We start from the raw sequence: 21,984 nt of genomic DNA on the forward strand, positions 1-21,984 counted from the left end.
TATTGTAGCCTCTTCCCTGTGCCAGTCCAGATGTGGTTATCAGTTTCCCTAGGCCTGTCAAGTCCGAATTCCTTACCCGAACATTCCAAATCCTCAAGTCTCACAGTCCCAACCTATCTTCATTAACTCTAATTTTACTATAGTTTCTATCTTTCTGCCTCTATTTACAACACTGTATGTCCCGGCTCATCTGTTCTGAGCACTATGCTTTATACCATGCTTGTTCTCACTCTCTCCTCTGAGCCTCTGCTCAAATCATTCTCTGACCCCTGAAATATTCCTACAGCTCTTCTCTCTTGCTATCACTCTATTCTTCTTCAAAAAGTGGAATCTGTCCTGTCCTCCTCTCAATATCTACCTCAGTTTGAGCTGTAGCAGAGTTATATGTGTATCAGTCACATCTCCCCTGCCAGTCTGGCCATCTCTGCATACCCCATGTTTCTAAAGCATAGCACTTCACAGAGAAGAGGTCCTAGTAGCTGTGGGGTTAGTGGGGTTTACAAACTTTGCCCAAGAACTAATATGTAAAACAAACCAAAAAAACTGTTAAGCTACCCCCCAATTAGTTTGCTTTTCCCCCCCATCTTTTATCACTTGAATATGATGTTGGTTATATTCATTAAAAGTGTTAACATCCTTAACGCAATACATGTTAATGCTTTTTAAAGATTTTTGCTTTTTCCAAGTTCCAGAGTAATGCCCCCAACTGAAGAACCCCTTTTGTGTTTTCACCAGCAGGCGTAAACCATATGTAGCAATGAGTTCACGTGAAAGAAGGATAATCATAGTATTTACCTCCACAATCCTTTAGGGTAGCAATCCAGAGGGACAAGCATTCCGTATTTACTTTACTTTGATAAAAGATTAATAATAAAGGATCTATTTTGATGAATTTTCAAACTATTTTAAATTATGCCCAGAGTTACAAAAATGTTCTCGAGAAATTCAGACTGAAGAAAGCTCAAAAAGATGAAGACAAGAAAACGTAAGATGACTTTTCTCAAATGTTTAACTTACCATTTTAAAGTTCTACATTACAGGAGAACCTTATAAGGTTGTTTTTTTGTTTTGTTTTGTTTTGTTTTGAATAGAGACAGGGTTTCCCCATGTTGGTCAGACTAGTCTCAAACTCCTGACCTCAGGTGATCTGCCCACCGGGACCTCCCAAAGTGTTGGGATTACAGGCGTGAGCCACCATGCCTGGCCATGAGTAAGGTTTTTTTTGTTTTGTTTTGTTTTTTTCTTGAGACGGAGTCTTGCTCTGTCGCCCAGGCTGGAGTGTGGTGGCCAGATCTCGGCTCACTGCAAGCTCCGCCTCCCGGGTTTACGCCATTCTCCTGCCTCAGCCTCCGAGTAGCTGGGACTACAGGTGCCCGCCACCTCGCCCGGCTAGTTTTTTTTTTTGTATTTTTTAGTAGAGACGGGGTTTCACCGTGTTAGCCAGGATGGTCTCGATCTCCTGACCTCGTGATCCGCCCACCTCGGCCCCCCAAAGTGCTGGGATTACAGGCTTGAGCCACCGCGCCCAGCCCCGAGTAAGGTTTTAATTGCAAAACCACAAACAACCTATGTGGCGATTCTAAATACACAGTCAGTACACCCAGGAGTGCCTCCTAATTTCTGAGGACATCAGAAATTGTAGCTAATTTAAAATTAATATAATGCCTGCCATTCTACTGAGAAAAAGCTGTAAGAGAAAGCTGGAGGGGACAATAAAGTCCCTCTAAAAAGGCAGGAAACGATTTTAGTCTAAATTAAATGCATTTACTTGGCTATAAAAACATTTACAGACAATACTTATGGATAATACTTACACTTACACTATATTTTCACTTATATTTATTAAATGACTTTGGTGTCAAAATAATTCCCAAACCCAGAACTCTGGCAGTGGAACATAAACTTTTTTTTCAGTTAATGACATATGACACTCTGAAGAACTTGTTAATGATCACATTTTCCAAATAATTAGCATTATCTGAAATAAATATTATTCAGATCCTTACTACAGATCTGATTGTACGTTATGGTGGCATTTCCTTTTTTATTGTCATTTGCCTCATGATTTTCATTTTATGTTTTCAGTAGCAAAGGCAGCGGAGATTTGGCTGAACAAGCCAGAAGAGAAGGCTTTGACGAAAATGTAAGATTTTAATTTTTTTTCATAAACACAAGTGGTAGCTGTATTAGAAATGCGCTCACAAAAATGCTCTGGTTAAGAATTGAAATGATTTGCTGTTTTTCAGAACAGTAACTGTCATCTCCAGATAAATCTCCCAGATCTAGATCCTTACATGTTTAGGACAAACCATTTGGATTTCAGATGCTTCCTCTCTTCTACCTGTACTCTCTGCCAGATACCTAACCCTACAGGTGTACACTCACTGTGTGAATATCACACTGGGTATTCATAGTGAGTACACTTTGTGAAGATGATTTGGGTAACTTTTCTCTTGTAATCACTAATGTGATGAATTACTTTAACACTTTTGTATTTCAAAAATTGTAATATGTAACATATATCTGACAATAGCAGAATTTAAGGAACACCTATGTTCCTTAAATATACTATTACCACTACCACTTAAAAAAAAAAGTGAACCATTGCTCTACTTCTGGTCACCACCTTTCCCCTCCAAATGCTCAGAAAGAAGACAGCAGGGTCAGGAGACTATAATAAGCAAGCAAATAAATATTGAAGTTTCTCATTTTTGGATAAAGGAATTATAAAAATGGAAAGGCTGAAGTTGAACTTTGTGGTGCTGGATTGGAATCTAGATCTACTTGTGTACACACATGTATTTTCTAGCTCTGTCCAATCCACTATGAGGGCTAGAAGCAACACCCTACTAGCAATGAGTACAACTAGTACCCAGATCTTGGTTTCCAAACAGCATTCTCCTCTAAAAGGAACTGGGGCTCCTTGGAGGTCTTGCTAATTCCAGGGCTGGAAAGTACAGCTGACTCTTGAACAACACGGGTTTGAACTGCACAGGTCCACTTAAATGTGTAATGTTTTTACCTGGATCAAAAATTCAGTATTTGCAGGCTAGGGAGGGTGACTTTTCCCCGTATGTGGGTTCTGCAGGGCCAACTGTGAGACTTGAGTATATGCAGATTTTGGTGTACTAGGGAGTCTTGCAACCAATCCCCCATGTATACCGAAGGACAACTATACAAGATGACTCTGGAATAGCTTATTGAGGCATAAAGTAAAACTGCTCAAAGAATGATGGAGAATCTGTTAAAAGAATCAGTTTAAGGAGCTCAAAGCTGGCCAAATTTGAGAATATTTAAACACTATGATGAATAATGATTCATAACCCATTGAATAAAAGGATTCCATGAATGAGACATTTACAGGCCTCTCCATCAAATACTCATTACAAAAAGAAAAGCAGTAATGTTAGGGTGGAGAAGTCTGATAGCATCTTAATCAAGTCAGTGACCACTATCAACACTGAAACAAATGGCAATTATATGCTGCCTGATAGGAGGCCATAAGAATTAGCATCCTCTCTGTGACATCCTTGTCAAAGACATATAATCTTAACCTAAATCATGACAAAATTTAAATTGAGGGACATTCTACAAAATAACTGGCCTGTTCTTCAAAGTGTCAATCATGAACTCAAGGTAAAGCTGAGGAACTATTCCAGATTAAATGAGATTAAAATATGTCAAGTAAATACAATGCATAATCCTGGACTGGATACTTTTCCTATAAAGGCATCATTGGGACAACTGATAAACTTGAAAGGGAAACACAGACGTATCTATGGATTCATAATATTTGTATTGTTCTTGTAACTTTTATCTAAATTTGATATTTGCTTTGTTTTTTTTTTTGAGACCATACCCAGATAATTTTTGTATTTTTAGTAGAGACCGGGTTTCACCACGTTAGCCAGGCTGGTCTCAAACTCCTTACTTCCTGCCCAGCCTAATTTTGATATTCTTTTAAAAAAATCAGGCCAGGTGTGGTGGCTCATGCCTGTAATCCCAGCACTTTGCGAGGCGGAGGTAGACCATTCCTGAAATAGAAGGTGACGTGAATTGAAAGACACACTGTGTATGGGGAAACTTTACCTAGAATGGTCAATAAGAGGCTTATCCAAGTAAAATTTGGGTTTACTTAAAGAAAATCAGGTTAGCGTAACAACATTCAACACCATAAATCAACAAAAGAACACCTACAATATATTCAAGGAAAGAAAATATAAATCAAGGGATTTTATATTCAGCAAAGCTGCGCTTCAAATATAAAGGCTCAAACATGCCTGAAGTCAGGAAATACTATTGTCTTTCTAAGGATTCTACTAGAGGATGAGCATCAGCCAACCAAGAGATGATTGGAGAGGCTGGGCGAGGTTGCTCACACCTGTAATCCACTTTGGGAGGATCACCTGAGCCCAGGAGTTTGAGAACAGCCCGGGCAACATGGTGAAACCCTGTCTCTACAAAAAGTACAAAAGTAAAATTTTTTTTAAAAAGTTAAAGAATGTCATTTAGAATTAATAAACCAGTAAGAAACATTAGCGTACGTGAACAATGGTAAATAATAAGACTTTTCTTGATTTAAAAAAAATTTGTTTTGAGACAAGGTTAGCTCTGTTGCCCAGCCTGGAGTGCAGTGGCATGATCACAGCTCACTGCAGCCTCGACCTCCCTGGGCTGAGGTGATCCTCCCACCTCAGCTTCCCAAGTAGCTGGGATTACAGGCATGCGCCATCACACCCAGCTACTTTTTGTGGTTTTTGTACAGATGAGGTTTCACCATGCTACCCAGGCTGGTCTCGAGCTTCCGGGCTCAAGTGATCCATCCGCCTTGGCCTTCCAAAGTCTTGGGATTACAGCTGTGAGCCACTGGGCCCAGGCTTTCTTTCTTTCTTTAAATTACATAGTGATGGCATCTCACTGTGTTGCCCAGGCCGGCCTTGAACTTCTGGCCTTGAGCGATCCTCCCACCTTGGCCTCTGAAAGTGCTGGGATTACAGGCATGAGCAACTGTGCCCAGCCCTATTTTATTGATTTTCAAACACTTTTGTTGTTTCACATTTTAATATCTGTGAAATCAGAATGTGTTTTATAGTTAATGGTCATAGTTTAATTGACATTGTTTACCTAAGTGGTACATGAAATAATGGTATGTCTTACAAAAGACATCATCTCTCATATACAGTGAAAAATAACATTATTGAATATAATTGGGTAGCAAAGGAGAGGAAGATGAAGAAAAATTTACAAGTTAATTTGCTTGTTGATCACAGGAGGAAAACAAAGCAAGAAAGGGAGGACTAAGGACATATAAAAAGATACACAAAGATGGCCCGGTGCGGTGGCTGACATCTGTAATCCCAGCACTTTGGGAGGCTAAGGTGGATCACCTGAGGTCGGGAGTTCAAGACCAGCCTGACCAACATGGAGAAACCCCATCTCTACTAAAAATTAAAAATTAGCCAGGCGTGGTGGCACATGCCTGTAATACCAGCTACTTGGGAGGCTGAGGCAGGAGAATTGCTTGAACCCAGGAGGCGGAGGTTGCAGTGAGCCCAGATTGGGCCATTGCACTCCAGCCTGGGTGACAAGAGCAAAACTCTATCTCAAAAAAAAAAAAAAAAAGATATACAAAGACAAAACAATAGAACAAAAATACACATATTTCTATAGGGCAAAATTACCAAAACAAAACAAAAACAGACCACACAGTAAAAGACTTAAAATATAAATATAAAACAGTATAACTGCAACCAGATATATCTAACATAAATACATGCAAATAAACTTAATTTACTTAAAAAGAAAAATATTTTCATCCAGCAAAGCTGTGCTTCAAATATAAAGGCTCAAACATGCAAGAACTCAGGGAATACTATCACCTTTCTAAGGATTCTACTAGAGGACAGATGGGGTTTGAATCACAAAGCAAACCCAGTTCTATGCCATATCCTAAAATATATACTTAAAGAGATTCCAAAATGTTAAATATAAAAGCATGATCAAAGACCTAAAAGGCAAACAAAAGATAACAGGGGACACAACTGAATATAAATCAAAGGATTCTAGACAAAAAGCTCCAAATGACCTGAAGTCTAAATGACTTTATGAAGCTAAGATTAATTTTATCAGTTACAAATATCTATGCACCAAACAACAGAGTATCCACTTGCATAAAGATTACTGGATTTTAAAAAGGAGAAATAGGAACACACAAAAACACAAAGAACAGATCAAGAAAAATAAATGGATTAAAAACCCAAAACATATTAATAAATAAGATGATCTTACAGTTGTATATTAAGTTCTGTACTCTCATTCATAAAAATTGCTCCTCTACTGGGCCACAAAGAAAGCCTCAACACATTCCAAAAGCTAATGCAGAAAAAAATTCTCTAAAAACAACATAATAAAAATATGTTAGTAACAAAATCAGAAAATGAAAAAATTCTGTGACTAAAAAATATCAAAACTCTCTATTAAATGACTCGAGTCAAAGAAGAAATACAGGCCGGGCATGGGGGCTCATGCCTGTAATCCTAGCACTTTGGGAGGCCGAGGTGGGCGGATCACTCAGGAGTTCAAGACCAGCCCGACCAATATGGTGAAACCCCGTCTCTACTAAAAATACCAAAATTAGCCGGGTGTGGAGGCGCATGCTTATAATCCCAGCTACTCAGGAGGCTGAGGCAGGATAATCACTTGAACACTGGGAGGCGGAGGTTGCAGTGAGCCGAGATCATGCCAGTGCACTCCAGCCTGGGCAACAGAGTGAGACTCAGTCTTAAAAAAAAAAAAAAAAAAATGAAATCATAGAATTCCAAGAAAACAAAATAATAAAAATCCCATGTAGCAGAATCTATGAGATAAAGTAAAAAAATATCCAGAGGAAAATTAAGTCTTAAATTTATCAATAAAAATAAAAGAATATAGAGAAGTGAATGTTAGCATTAATTTTCAAAAAAAAAACCCAAGAGAAAAATTATTAAAGTAGAATTAATGAGTTATAAACAAAAGTAGTAGTATAAATAAATCAAAAGGCTAGTTCCTTGCAAACATCAGTGAAAAGAAATCAGTAGGTAACTAGTGGAATAAAGGAGAGAAAGTATAAACATGCAAAGTAAGAAATTACAATGGGGGAAATAAGAAAGGGAAGGAATTAAAAGATCTCACTAAGATACTTTTTTGTGTAATTCTATGAAAATAACATATGAAAAACTGAATGAAATGGGTAATATTTCTATGCAAATAAAATTTATCAGAACTGAGCCCAGAAGATTAAAAAGCCTAAACAAATCCATTCTGTAGAAGAAATGAAGTCATCAAAAAGCTGTCTCCAAAAAGAAATGAAGTCATCAAAGAGCTGTCTCCAAAATCAGATGGTCTTCACAAGGAAATTCTATAAGATTTTAAGGGGCAAACAGTTTCAAGCTATTTAAACCATTCCTCTTTGCCCTGGCAAAGAGAAAAGAGAAACTCCCAAATTATGTTTATGAAACTACTATATATTGTGCCAAAAACAGAAAATCTCATGTATAAATCTTGAAGCAAAAACCCTAAATATTAGCAGATAGAATCTAACGGCAACAATAATCAAGATTCAGACAGTATTTATTTTAGGCATGAAAAGATGGCTCAAAATTGGGTAATCAACTAATTGACATAATTCATTGCATTAAAAAAGGAAAACTGCATGATCATTTTTCACAAATGCTGGGTATTTTGTAAGTTTCAACACCCAATCTTGAGGGGAAAAATAAAAATCAATGATACTTCCTTAATATGATAAAAACATTGATCTTATCCTCTTCACCTTAATAGGAAAACATTGAACATGTCAGGGACAAGATAGTGATGTATCAGAGGGGTAAAGTCAAAACAATTAGATAAGAGAACTACATTAGAGGTATTTCTAATTGAAAAAAGTAAAACTGCCTTTACTTATGATTCTCTTCAATTTTCTAGGTATACGATGATCTGAAAAATTACCAAAAAAAAAGATAATTAGGTAAAATGATAGGAAAAATAATTTACATAAACATCATATATGCAAACATCAATTGGTTTGTTAAAAATTAAAATAGAAGACCTTATTTGTAACAGCAACAAAGTAGAAAATGCCCAGCAATTAACGAAATGTTCAAAACCAAGATAAAACTTTTAAGTATTCCTTAAAGACACAAAAATATGGCAGGGCATTGTGGTTCACACCTGTAATCCCAGCACTTTGGGAGACTTGAGGCAGGTGGACCACTTGAGGTCAGGAATTTGGTGACCATGGTGAAACCCATCTCTACTAAAAATACAAAATTAGCCGGGTGTGGTGGTGTGCACCTGTAAACCCAGCTACTTGGGAGGCTGAGGTAGGAGAATTGCTTGAACCTGAGAGGTAAAGAGGTTGCAGTGAGCCGAGATGACGCCATTGCACTCCAGCTCAGGCGACAAGAGTGAAACTCCATCTCAATTAGCCGGGTGTGGTGGTGTGCACCTGTAAACCCAGCTACTTGGGAGGCTGAGGTAGGAGAATTGCTTGAACCTGAGAGGTAAAGATTGCAGTGAGCCAAGATCATGCCATTGCACTCCAGCCTGGGCAACAAGAGTGAAACTCTGTCTCAGAAAAAAAAAAAAAAGACACAAAAATACACCTGACCAAATGAGAAAACGTACTACATCAATCAGTCAGAGCCCACTCAGGAAGAAACCACAATATGTATTTCAAATAGAGAAAATATACTACAGTGAATTGGTTACTACACAGATATTAAGAGAGAAAAAAGTGATATGACAATACTGAGGCAACTCATAAATAATGACTGCAGGAAAAGGTTACCTTCCTAGGGCTAAGATCACAAAAGGTGGTGTTACTAGAACCTACTATCTTAGAGAAGGGGCTTGCGGAGCTGTTGCTCAGTCCTGTGATGAGAAGGTACCTCACTGCTGCTGCTGATAAAGGTTGAGTATTCTTTATCCAAAATGCTTGGGACCCAGAAGTGTTTTAGAGTTCAGATTTTTTTTAGATGTTGGAATATCTGCATTATATATCTGCATTCCTAATTCAAAAATCTGAAATCCAAAATGCTCCAGTGAGCATTTCCTTTGAGAGTCATGGAGGTGCTAAAGTTTTGGATTTTGAACACTTCAGATTTCTGATTAGGGATACTCAATCTGTACTTCTTGAGTGGGTGTGATGAGGCTGCTTCTGAGTATGCCAAAAGCAGCTAGATGCTACAACTGGAGCCACTGCTGCTGGAGATAACTACCATTGCATAAGCAATGCCAATAGAAACAGAACAAAAAGCAAAACAACAACAACAACAAAACCACCTTTCTCCCCTCTATCCTGCAAATACTGGCAGAATCTAACAGGAATCCAGCTATTAAGAGTTTAGGGAATGAAATTTACAAAGCCTAAAACCCAACATCACAGAGTCTAAGAGGGTAAATTTTGAGCTCAACAGTTGGTCCATTTCACTCTTGTGGCATACACATTTGCACTTCCATAAAATGACGATTCCAAGATTCTATCCAGTCAGATCAAACTATCCTTTATACAAATGAAGGTATTTTTACCTTCTCCCTAAAAAGGGAGAAGCAAAGTCCCAACAGTAATTGTATCCATCTGTGCATGTTTTATGACCTCTTCTAGTTGAATCACAATTCCTTAAGAATATTTTGCAACCTAATGTTTAAACTACAGTTAGCCACCACTATTCCTTAGATAAAGGAGAAAGAAAATATATACATAACAAGCAAAGGAGGAAATAGGAATAGGGACTAGTCTGTTTCTGTAACAGATTACAAGGCTATAGTTGGTATTTATAACTTCCTTCTCCTACCCATTCCGTATCATTCCCTTTGCCTACAGCCAAGAGCTCAGCTAGCTGCTTTAGGATTAACTTAGAACTCTCAGTGGTCCTGTCTTTAACGGAATGCTGTGGTTTCCCATTACCTTTTACTTTCAGACATGGAAGTATTAAGAGGCACCCCAGAGAATCCCTTGGGCACAGTCCGCACTGTGCTAGTTTGTAGCAGTAATCCAATTTTCCCTTGGTAATTCGGATCAATCACCTCAATACATAAATAACCACTTCTTTCCCTGCTGGTTCTGTAAGCATGAGGAATCCAAAATGGTCAGGTGGCAGTCTCAAATTCAGTTTAAGTCAACTGTTGTGCCTTTGGTGGAAGCATGCTATCTATGAGGGTCTGTTTCTTTGGGTCTCTCCTGCTACCAATTATTCATCAGTTAAGAGTTGTCAGAAAAACAGAAATCACATTAGGTAGTTCAAAAAGAGGGAGTTTAGTATACAGAATTTGCTTCTGAGATATTACAGAAGTATAAGGGCCAATATGAACATGAAGATCATTCAGACAACTAACTGCAGGAGGCAGTTACCACAAGGGAAGGAGGTAGGGCGACCAGGACATAGGAGCTTGGAGGAAGGGTCACCGAAGAGTTGGTGCTCAGCTTATGAGGAAAGGTACCACTTCCCTCTGAATGTCAAGGAAGGCTTCACAAAAAGAATGATGGCTGAGATGGGTTTTTAAAATAAGTTTACTATGCTATTCTACCTTTATTACTAACACATCCACTTTATAATTGGCCTGGTCATTTAGAAATGGTTTCAGGGACTACCACTTTTTAGCACATTAAAAGTATTAGTAAATGAGCCAAACCATGGGTGCTGTAATGCGTCCAAAACAAAACTAGGATTGAAAGCCATCCTTTCCTGCTTCGAATATGTTCGTTTAAGGCTCGGTGCGGTGGCTCACACCTGTAATCCCAGCACGTTGGGAGGCCGAGGTGGGCAGATCACTTGAGGCTGTGAGTTCAAGACCAGCCTGGCCAACATGGCGAAACCCGTCTCTACTAAAAAGAATACAAAAATTAGCCAGATATGGTGGTGTACACCTGTAATCCCGGCTACTCGGGAGGCTGAGGAAGGAGAATCCTTTGAACCCAGAAGGGGTGGTTAGCATTCAACTTCCACTTTGAATGCTAAGACTGAGCCACTGCACTCCAGCCTGGGCGACAGAGTGAGACTGTCTTAAAAAAAAAATAATATGTTGGTTTAAAGAAAGGCACTCTCTAAGACAGTTTCTCTGACCAGAAGAGTACACACTTATGAAGCAACCACAGAGTGTATGGCACTAGGCATCACCAACCTCTCTGAGGAAGGTAATCAGAACCCTTATAAAGGGATCCACTTTGCTACCTGGCATTATTGCTGGCACAGGGAAGTATCATACCAATTTACTGAGAAGGTTTTGAATCACATCTGGGTGCACTGTCTCCTCTTTCTTCACCTTTTTCTAGTGCTATGGTTATTTTCCACAACACACAGGCCCTTTTTTATCTGTAGCTGGGAAAAGGGTATTTGGACACCCTAAGGAAAGCGGGTGGTAGTGAGAACAGTGCACAGAAAGGTTCAGCAACACAATTTTTGGTGGTACAAACGGCTTGTTTTTGGATACGTAGACAGATTGGAGTGCACACATTGACTAACCAATGCAGTAATTACAAAGAGGGGGTTTTGAAGTCATCTGGCTGAAAAGCTGCTGGAAAGGCCAAACATACCCACAGATAGACTTTGCATCTAATTACTAGTTACATTTGCTACACTGAAGAACAGAGGTATGGAAAGAACATCTTACCTTTGACCAAAAGAAAGAGAAAATAATTCAGATGGAGATACTAAAGGGAAAAGGCAGTGAAATGCGAGTAATTTATAATTTGTTTACAAAGCTTCCCTAACTATGCTAGACAGCAATTACACCAATCAAGTCCTCTGAAGTGACTTCGCTGATGCACACCCAGGCAGGGCAAAAAACCAGCAGGGCTTAAAATCTGAGGGCTGGAGAGGAGAACAGCTTAAGATCCTCAACCCTGTGATGCTTGTGTGCCAAAAACTTGAAATAGAGAACTAAAGATTTCAGCCTTTACTTATCCTCTACCCTGACAGGAGATTCAAAAGGCAGAGCAGATGAAAAAATGGAAAGAGAGGCTTGAGAAAAAGTATTATTCCACAGAAATTCAAGATGACTACCAGCCTGTCACTCAAGAAGAATTTCGAGAGTAAGCTTATGTTCTAACCAGAGTATTATGGGATATCATGACATGGGCATTAAGGACATGAGTTAAACACATTATTTTCCTGAACCTAAAACCTCATTCTATCGGGATGCCTTTATTTTCTATCCAATTTTAAAGTTGCGTATGACTCCATTTGCTTAAAAGGTGAGAAGCTTTTGATTACATCCCCGTATCTCTAAATAACAGAAACTGCCATTTATATTTGATTTGCATAGCAGATACTGTTCTCCACACAGCTTTAGAATATTAGATCTATTACTGGCCACAAGAGGCACGTTTTAGGAGCTTACAATACTACCTTCCCAAAGCATTTCAAACTAGTTACTGACTCATTCTCTACTTCCTTCTAAATTTTCTAGACTCTTTTTATTTGCTGTGGAGCTGGAGAAGGAATTACACTACATCAATTTGAAGCTAAATCAAGTGATGAGAAAGGTTTCAGCTCTATAGTATTGAGACAAGTGGAGGTAAGAATATGTGATGCAATCACTGAGCATTTCTTATTCATCTATTACTTCATAAACTTGTATGCGTTTCAGGCACACTTTAAAAAGTACTAAACAATCTATCATCAAACTATCCTCAGGGTCAGAATTAAGTGCCTCTGACAGGGACTGACTGTACAATCCATGCATATTATGACAAGCCTCCAGTATACACACACTGGTACAAAGGATTTTATAATGAGGTTTCTTATCAAATTCTAGAAAAGTGAAAGAAAAGTACAAGAAAATGCTTCTAGTTCATGGGGCAGGTCTCTAGTAGTTCAGTAAGTAGATAAAGACAGTTTTCTCCAAGTTACAGAGTAGAAAAACTATTGGTGCTATCAAGTGCATCATGTACCATGTTCTGAATTCCTCTGGCCACAGATAAATCAATAAAGGCTTAGGATTCTGGGAAACCATTATATAAGACCAAAGTAACCTCCCTCCATTCTTTAGAATTTGAAGTCTTCTGGAAAAAGCCAAAGTGTAGAACAAACTCCTCAGCCACCTACAGAAATTTCACTAACATCTTCAAACTGGAAATTTACCTAGACCATTTCTAAGGTGTAATGCATTTAAGGTTTCCCCAAAATAAAATGCAGAGCAGGGTAGGCGTATCAGTGTCATAAGAAGTTATGTTTGGAAAGTGTAAATGAGGTTGCTGTAACAGCCTTATTTGGAGGGTTGGAGAGTTGTGTGTGGCTGGCATTTTGGAAATTGGAGATAAATTCTTCTAATTTTTCTAGGCTATGTAAGCCCCCCTACAATAGCCACATGTTCTCTCAGCCCAAGCAACATCATTTGACCTTAGCACTCAACTTCCACATTGGTGCTCAATAGTCCCTGAATTTTAAAACTCGAATATAAAGCCATTTTTAGATTACTACTCACCTTCCTCAGGACAAGCTCTTCTCTTAAGAGACTGTACATCAACTGTTCTTAATGGGATAATTCATTGTAACAAGAAATGCTAACTGTTCTATCTGGGGCTTCTCCCTAGATTTGCACAAGGGAATGAACAACATAGCCCTTCCCTGCCTTACCATTTCCCAGAGTTGTAACCAGCCAAATAGTTTAGTGACCCTGTTGTTCCCTACCACAGCCCCCAGGTGGGATCATTTAAACAAAGCCTAAGGGTGATGGAACACTTGAGGACTTGTTTTTTTAAGCCCAATGGAAAAACAAACATACATTTACAATGACTTAGAACTTTCGAGTTCTTTTATTACAAAAGTCTGTACAATGAAGTGCCAGACACAGCAATGCAATTATACTGGTGGACATATATATATCTATATATTATTTGTATATAGATATACAGTTTTTATTTGTACCAAAGTAAAACTATCACCAACTGCCTAATTCTACCAGCTACTGCTCAACTATGACACACAATACCGTCACAGAGCATAAGTGCTGCCATGCCACTTTTACATATTCTACTCACAGCCAAACATTAACATTGAATAACATCATGAAGCAGCTGTTAATTCTAAAATGAAACCAGTCAGGCCACTGACTTATAAAAATATGGTACTCATATAGATTTAGCATTATAAAGAAGGAATATATTATTTAAAACATTTAAATAGTGCATATGGACATTTTTGCATGTGGTATATAAAATAAAACATTCATATAAAATACACAGTGCACACAAAATTAGATGTTTGGATACACTCCTATCTGGAGACTGAAGGAAATTATCTGAAATGTACACTGCATGATGAATTCAAATAAAAATGATACATCTTTTGGCATTTTCAATTTCACTTTTCTAGGTATACATTACGAATAACCTAGTTGTATCAAAAGGAAACCACACAAAAAGGGCAGGATTTAGTGCTTTTCTTTATTCCCCAACTACACATTCACTACTAGGTTTTCCCTCACCCTCCCCCCTCCCCAAAAAAAGGCATTGCACACACGGGTGAAATGTGAAGTACTAGAACTGCTATTTATTATCAAACTACTTCATGTGCTTACTATGTAATAGTGCCAGAAGTCTGAGGTTCATGCTTCCCTCACCTTATTAAAAGATGTTGCAAAATTCCATTTTTGTATGGAACAAATTGTTAATATTAGCTAGTTAAGAAAACCACGCATGAGTCATTGCATGCAAAACATGGGTATAGTCAAAGTGAAACAGTCATCAATCCAAAAAAGCACCAGAAAAAAAAAGTTAATTGCATGCAAAACATGGATATAGTCAAAGTGAGACAGTCATCAATCCAAAAAAGCACCAGGAAAAAAAAGTTAACACTTAGATTAAGCCTGACCCAAATCTGCTGTTGTACTGTTAGCACAAATGAAGTCACCATTCGGTAACAATGATTAGCAGAATGATACCGGGAAAGTACCTGAAGAAAAGCCATGCAAAGCCAAAGAAAAAAAAATATGCTAAGAGTTTATGACAAGGGACATACCACTACACATCCTGTAAACAGCTGCTTTAAACAGCATGTGATGACTGACCAAAGGGTGGTTCCTTAAGAGGGCGTTGTTGTTGTTGTTTTGGTATGGATTTTGCTCATTAAAACAGGAGGGGGAAAAAAAAGATAACCCCCTGAAGGTACATGTGAAAATGCAGTGGTATAGCCCTTGTTAAGAACAGATTTACTTTAGGCATAATGATTACTGATTTAGGCCCATTGAATGAACACACAAATCTGAGCACCATCAGAGTTCCTACATACTGACATGGCTATTTTCTCACATTATCTGGAGGTGGGTTGGGGAACAGCGCGGATCTGATCCAGACAAATCACACCATTGCCAGCGGATAAACAGTAACGCAGGAAACAGTAACTGAAGTCCCACAGGCAGCATGTGGTATGATTCAGTTCTGTGTGTGATGTGTGGTATGTGTTTTCAATATACTAAGCAAGGTCACTTTTTGGTCTACCAACTGTTATCTTCATCCAGGAGCTGTGTGACCACTGAATTGAAAAATTTTACTAACATACTACCTGTGAGGTGTCACTTTGGGAGTTAAACAGAAAGGTATTCCACAGTAGGACTTGAAATCTCAGTTTGATTTTGGTTTTCTAGGAAAACAGAGAACACAGTTGCATATGTGTACTTTTATAGGCTTTTCTTTCAAATTTTCAGTCATTCTGTAAGAAAAAGGCAACAGAAGAATTCAGTGTGAAGATTTTCCTCCAATTTTCTTCAGTAATGAGAAACAAAAAGTTGGTAATAACAAAAAGTTTGCATTTCCAAAGTTCTTGAAGTTGAAAGAATAAAATTCTAGTCTTTTGCTAAAAGGATGTATTTGTAGTACAAAACAATGAAGGAAACCATGTTTGCTAAAAGTGGAGAGGACAGTCTGTGGTTAATATGGAACATCACCTTACACTCCCTTGAGAGGGCCTATTTACTCTCCCATCATTTGTTTTGTTTACTGGCCCCACAACCAAGTACAAAATGAGATTCTCTGAGTGCCTGACAAAATGAATTTAAGTACCAGCCAAGTACCCATGATGATAGCTTCAAGGAATACAACTGACTTTATGATATGAATTTTCAAAGAACGTATTTTATATGGATTTTGAAGAATCTTGCTTGCTTATAAGAACTTCAAGAAGCCTAAGCTTGGCTTTAATTTTCTTGTACTCCCTGTACTCCTCAAGCACTGGAACACGATCCTCTTTCTGGGCATTCCTAGGGGAGAAAATAAAATTTGTAATGTTCTTAAAATCATTTGGAAAAAAAGATCCAAAAGTTGTCTTAATATGAGACATACTGTTACTAAATATAAGTTCAAATAAAAAGTTGTTCTGTAAAAAAAAAAAGTTATTGGACTAATACCCTCATCCCCAAGGAACATTTCTAAAATTTTTGATAGACTTCTCTACTGATAGATTAAATGATGCTATACTTACAAATAATCAATATAGATAACTGTAGGAAACCCAATATTTTAGTAGGACATCCAGCGCTAGACTCTGCCAGGTCTGTGAATGTCTATTAAGTGTTGGAGGCTACAGTGAGTCATTTAATACATTTAGTTAACTGTGGCTCCAGTGAATTGAGATGTAAAAGTAAATTATCTTACCTGCAACAAGAACAATTTTCTAACTTTATAGTAATGACCCAATGCAATTCAGTTTAATCACTAGCTAAAGAATCAAACTATTCTAACTGTAAGCAAAATTTTCTTCCAATAATACAATGAACTAGAAGACACTTGGAAAAATGCATTTCTGCACTTCAATTTTCTCTTTTTTTTTTTTTTTTTTTTTGGAAAGGGTTTTTCTCTTTTTTCCCGGGTGGGGGGGAGGGGTCGAATCTCTGCTCACTGCAAGCTGTGCCTCCCGGGTTCACGCCATTCTCCTGCCTCAGCCTCCCAAGTAGCTGAGACTACAGGCGCCCGCCACCACGCCCGGCTAATTTTTTGTGTTTTTAGTAGAGATGGGGTTTCACTGTGTTAGCCAGGATGGTCTCGATCTCCTGATCTCGTGATCCGCCCGCCTCAGCCTCCCAAAGTGCTGGGATTACAGGCATGAGCCACTGTGCCTAGCCCACTTCAGATTATTTGTAACCAATATGTGCCAACCTATATAGGAGACTCACAAAGCAAAGGGAATTAGAGTACAGATATTTTAGAATTTAACCCAGCTACTTAGAAAAATGTTTCTCCGGCCTGAGATAACTGAACGCAAACTTCTGGCCACCATCAGAACTGGAATGTATTTTTCTTAGTTTTAAAAGAGCCCTTCCAAGTCATTGTGCATTACCTAGTTAGATAAAGGCACGTGCCATACCGTATTATAGGAGCCACATGCCTGGCACACTGTTACACACCTTGGAAATGGGCAGCCTCAACACACAGTATGAACACAATGGTCTCAGTATAAAATAAAAAATCCAAACTAGTTGAGGATACCAGTCCTGTCATGGGATCCTTTCTAAAATAAGAGGTATCTCATGTCACAACCACTCCCAAACGGGTAAGGATGTAGAATTAAAGAATATAAAATCACTGCAATACAACCAAGGCTCCCTAGGACAATCTGAAAATAGTTAATCAGATTTGTTTACACTAGCTGTGACTATTCCTGGCCATTAAAAGCAGGGCCTCTGAGCATAAAGGAATGTTTTAAAATTTTTCAGTGCTAGCATCCTATATGCACAATTTCTAACCCCACATATTCCATTATTTCAACACATGGTCAACTTGTGAGTTAGAGGAGAAAGATGACTCAATTTTGTGATGCTCAACAAACCTTCCATTTTGTTGATAAAATGCTTCTTCAAATTCCCGCAACGTTTTGCGTAGTTTCTTTTTTTCAGCTCTGGCTTTCCAAAGTTGTTCCAGTAATTCAGGCCTAGAATTGAAATGGTAAGAAAATACTGAAGGGCACACTTGATTCATTATATTCTTAAGAGAGGTTCTATTTCTGGCTGCAAATTAAAAGCGGCTGGGGAACTCTTAGCTCTACCAATGCCTAAGTTCCACTGCAAACCAATGAAATCAGAACAGCTGAAGGATTCAAGCATCAGTACTTTAAAATCTTCCCAGTGAAGTCAGGGCTCAGAACCAGAGACATTATACCGTATCACCCAAAGGTAAAGAAGTGGATATTGAACAAAAAGATCAACTCACAACTAGTTCCTGTACTTTGTTATAAATCAACTGTAGGATTTTGTTTGTTTGCTTTTTTAGAGACAGAGTCTCACTCTGTCGCCCAGGCTGGAACACAGTGGTGTGACAGGGCCCTCAATATCCTCCAAACAGAGAATCAAGCGATCCTCTTGCCTCAGCCTCCCAAGTAGCTGGGACCACATATGCACACCACCACCCCTGGCTAATTTTAAAAAAATTTTTTATAGAGTCTGGGTCTATGTTGCCCAGGCTGGTCTTCTACTCCTGGCCTCAAAGGAATCCTCCTGCCTCAGCTTCAAAAAGTGCGGGGATTATAGGCATGAGCCACTGTGCCTGGCTAGATTTTTTTTTTTTTAATTTTTGAAACACAGTGATGTTTTATTTAAAAATGGGAACGACAATAAATATTTGTAAATCACACTTAAAAAGCATGCATCCTTTGATAAATCTTGATTTATCTCCTATTAATTCCTTAATGCTCATTTAACATCAAATTTCTTGGCATATACATTTTATCATAAAAATAGGCTAAAATCACAAATCAGCATACATACATAGAAGCTGCTCGAGAACTTGACAATCGGAGATCCAGAGCCAGTTTTTCTTGATTTTCTTCAACATCAGATTCAGAGTTTTCTAATGAAGACTGTACCTGTACTGCAGTTTTCAAGATATCACTTAACTCAGAGGACAGATTAACGCCATCTTCTTCTTCTTCCTAAAAAGATATCCAAACAGAGAATCAAAAATGCCTTGTCTTTGAACTTTTCCCTTAGGGAAGGGATAAGATTAATTATTTCTTTAAAGGATTACCTTGATTTCTTCAAAAAAATGTGCAGTTTCTCCTTCTATGATTGGCTGTAACATCTGACCCCTTCTCTTTGTGGATGGAGATCCCTATAACAATCAATAATATAAATAGTTTTACATTTTAAGTATTCAAAGTGTCAAGTGAAGCTTCACTTCATTATGTTATGAATCTTCAATTTTATTTTCAAAATCTTAAACATTTGCTTTAAATATTTTTAGGAACTGCTTATTTTTGCTTATATTTTTATTTATGCAGAAGGAAGATAATAATTTATGCCTAGAAAAGTCTAGAAGAGCTCATACAACAGATATTTAAAAAATTCTAAATGGGCCGGGCGTGGTGGGTAATGCCTGTACTCCCAACACTTTGGGAGGCCAAGGCAGGCAGATCACAGGTAAGGAGAACGAGACCATCCTGGCTAACACAGTAAAAGCCCACCTCTACCAAAACTACAAAAAAATTAGCCAGGCGTGGTGGCAGGCGCCTGTAGTCCCAGCTACTCAGGAGACTGAGGAGAATCACTTGAACCCCAGGAAGTGGAGGTTGCAGTGAGCAGAGATTGCGCCACCACACTCCAGCCTGGTCAACGGAGCAAGACTCCACCTCAAAAAAAAAAAAAAAAAAAAAAAAAAAAAAACTAAATGATAAGAACACATATATAGTTTAATTGGAAGCACTTTTCTTTTTAAAAATAGGTGTCAACTTTTTTGGTTTGAGGACCATTCTATACTTTTTTAAAAACAACTTTATTAAGATATAACTATATATCATAAAATTCACCCTTTTAAAATGTATAATTTGGTGGTTTTCAGTATATTTACCAAGTTGTGCAACTATCTCCACTAATTTCAGAACATTTCATTACCTCAGAAGAAACTCTGTACCCATTAGCTGTCACTCATTTGCCTTCTCCCCCTAGCCCCTGGTAACCACTAATCTAAATTCTGTCTCTATGGTCTTGCCTATTCTAAATCTTTCATAAAGATGTGATCATATAATATGTGTCCCTTTGTGTCAGGCTTTTCTCATTCAGCTTGTTTCCAAGGTTCACTCATGTTGTGGCATCTATCATTATTTCATTGTTTTTTATGGCTGAAGAGTATTTTGGGTGTACAGGTTACCACATCTTATTTACCCATTCATCTGCTAACATTCGACTCAGCAATCCCATCACTAGGTATATATATCCAAAAGAAAACAAATCCTTCTACCAAAAACAACACATGCAGTCACATGGTTATCCATAGCACTATTCATAATAGCAAAGTCATGAAATCAGGTGCCCATCAACAGTGGATTGGATAAAGAAAACGTGGTACATATACACTATAAAATATTATACAGCCATAAAAAAGAACAAAATTGGCAGGGCACAGTGGCTCATGCCTGTAATCCCAGCACTTTGGGAAGCCGAGGGAGATGGATGACAACGTCAGGAGTTCAAGACTAGCCTGGCCAAGATGGTGAAATCCTGTCTCTACTAAAAAATTAGCTGGGCGTGGTGGCGGGTGCCTGTAATCCCAGTTACTCGGGAGGCTGAGGTGGAGAACTGCTTGAACCCAGGAGGCGGAGGTTGCGGTGAGCCGAGATCGCACCACTGAACTCCAGCCTGGGTGACAGAGCAAGACTCTATCTCAAAAACAAAAACAAAACAAACAAACAAAAAATCATGTCCTTTAGGATAACATGGATGCAGCTGGAGGCCATTATCCTAAGCGAAGTAACAAATGAACAGCAAACCAAATACTGAATGTGCTCATCTATAAGTGGGAGCTAAACATCAGGTACTCGTGGACATAAAAAAAGGCAACAACACACAATGTGGACTACTGGGGGGAGGGGAGGGAGGGGGGCAAGAAGTGAAAAACTGTTGTGCACTATGCTCAGTACCTAGGTGACAGGATTATTTGTACCCTAAACCTCAGCATCAAGCAATACACCCAGGTAATAAAACTGCACATATACCCCTTGAATCTAAAATAAAAGTTGGAAAAAAAAAAAAAAAGTCACCAGGCAGTCATCACCTAAAGGAAGCCGCCATGCAAGTAGCTATCCACACAAAAATAGCCTGAAAGCCACAGCAAACCAGAAAGTTCAATGAATTAATTCATAGGAAACATGTAGAATGGGCTACATGCTGTTTTCTATTTGAACCCAAGACCAATCTATCTACAGTCATACTATTTAAAGGTTAATTTGAAGACAGCACTTAATCTGCATTTAAATACTACAGTTTTCATTTTTCTTTAAAAATGCACACAAATACCAATGAGCATTATATTAAGTGACTTTTTCTCATTAAAAAGATCAACTTATGGCCGGGCGCGGTGGCTCAAGCCTGTAATCCCAGCACTTTGGGAGGCCGAGACGGGCGGATCACGAGGTCCGGAGATCGAGACCATCCTGGCTAACACGGTGAAACCCCGTCTCTACTAAAAAATACAAAAAACTAGCCAGGCAACGTGGCGGGCACCTGTAGTCCCAGCTACTCGGGAGGCTGAGGCAGGAGAATGGCGTAAACCCAGGAGTTGGAGCTTATAGTGAGCTGAGATCCGGCCACTGCACTCCAGCCTGGGCGACAGAGCAAGACTCCGTCTCAATCAATCAATCAATCAATCAATCAATAAATAAATAAATAAATAAATAAATAAATAAAAATAGAATAAAAAGATCAACTTATTTTAAAAGTCAGCTTATATCATTATGCAAATAAAAGGACATCATCATGGCCACCACAAAACTGATGCATTTTCAAAGACATGAATTTAAATGGAAATAAACTAGACACTCTGATATGAATTTAAATGGAAATAAACTAGAAACTCTGAGTTTCCCATTCTGCTTCTGTCACTTACAAAGTAGATTAGGCACATCACTCACTGCCTAAGCCTCAGTTTCATCACCTCTGAAATGATGCTATCATATTCTACCTATTGTGATTTTACTTGTCAGAATTTAATGACATAAACACACATAAAAATGCTTACAAAAT

The 21,984-nt window shown here is 38.4% G+C and overlaps 2 protein-coding genes across 8 annotated transcripts in view; one reads left to right on the plus strand and one right to left on the minus strand.

Annotated features, from left to right (window-relative positions):
* Positions 1–18,609, plus strand: part of PKD2L2 (polycystic kidney disease 2-like 2) — a 49,153-nt gene extending 30,544 nt beyond the window's left edge. Inside the window, exons 11-15 of one of the 4 annotated variants that reach the window (XM_011935280.1) lie at positions 921–985; positions 2,089–2,143; positions 11,958–12,070; positions 12,448–12,555; positions 18,242–18,609. In XM_011935280.1, the coding sequence (XP_011790670.1) occupies positions 921–985; positions 2,089–2,143; positions 11,958–12,070; positions 12,448–12,538 (324 nt within the window). In that variant the 3' untranslated portion in view covers positions 12,539–12,555; positions 18,242–18,609. Of the gene's footprint in view, positions 1–920; positions 986–2,088; positions 2,144–11,957; positions 12,071–12,447; positions 12,556–15,684; positions 16,357–18,241 lie in introns of those variants that run through there. The other 3 variants (XM_011935283.1, XM_011935281.1, XM_011935282.1) reach the window with 3 other exon arrangements.
* The window catches only part of FAM13B (family with sequence similarity 13, member B), an 86,824-nt gene continuing 80,481 nt past the window's right edge, over positions 15,642–21,984 (minus strand). For all 4 annotated transcript variants that reach the window (XM_011935279.1, XM_011935277.1, XM_011935275.1 and 1 more), the window contains 4 exons: positions 18,995–19,078; positions 18,736–18,899; positions 17,802–17,903; positions 15,642–16,236 (listed from right to left, as the gene is read on the minus strand). In XM_011935279.1, the coding sequence (XP_011790669.1) occupies positions 16,113–16,236; positions 17,802–17,903; positions 18,736–18,899; positions 18,995–19,078 (474 nt within the window). In that variant the 3' untranslated portion in view covers positions 15,642–16,112. The remainder of the gene's footprint in view (positions 16,237–17,801; positions 17,904–18,735; positions 18,900–18,994; positions 19,079–21,984) is intronic.

Source organism: Colobus angolensis, unplaced genomic scaffold, assembly GCF_000951035.1.
Source record: "Colobus angolensis palliatus isolate OR3802 unplaced genomic scaffold, Cang.pa_1.0 Scaffold142, whole genome shotgun sequence".
Classification (NCBI taxonomy): Eukaryota; Metazoa; Chordata; class Mammalia; order Primates; family Cercopithecidae; genus Colobus; species Colobus angolensis.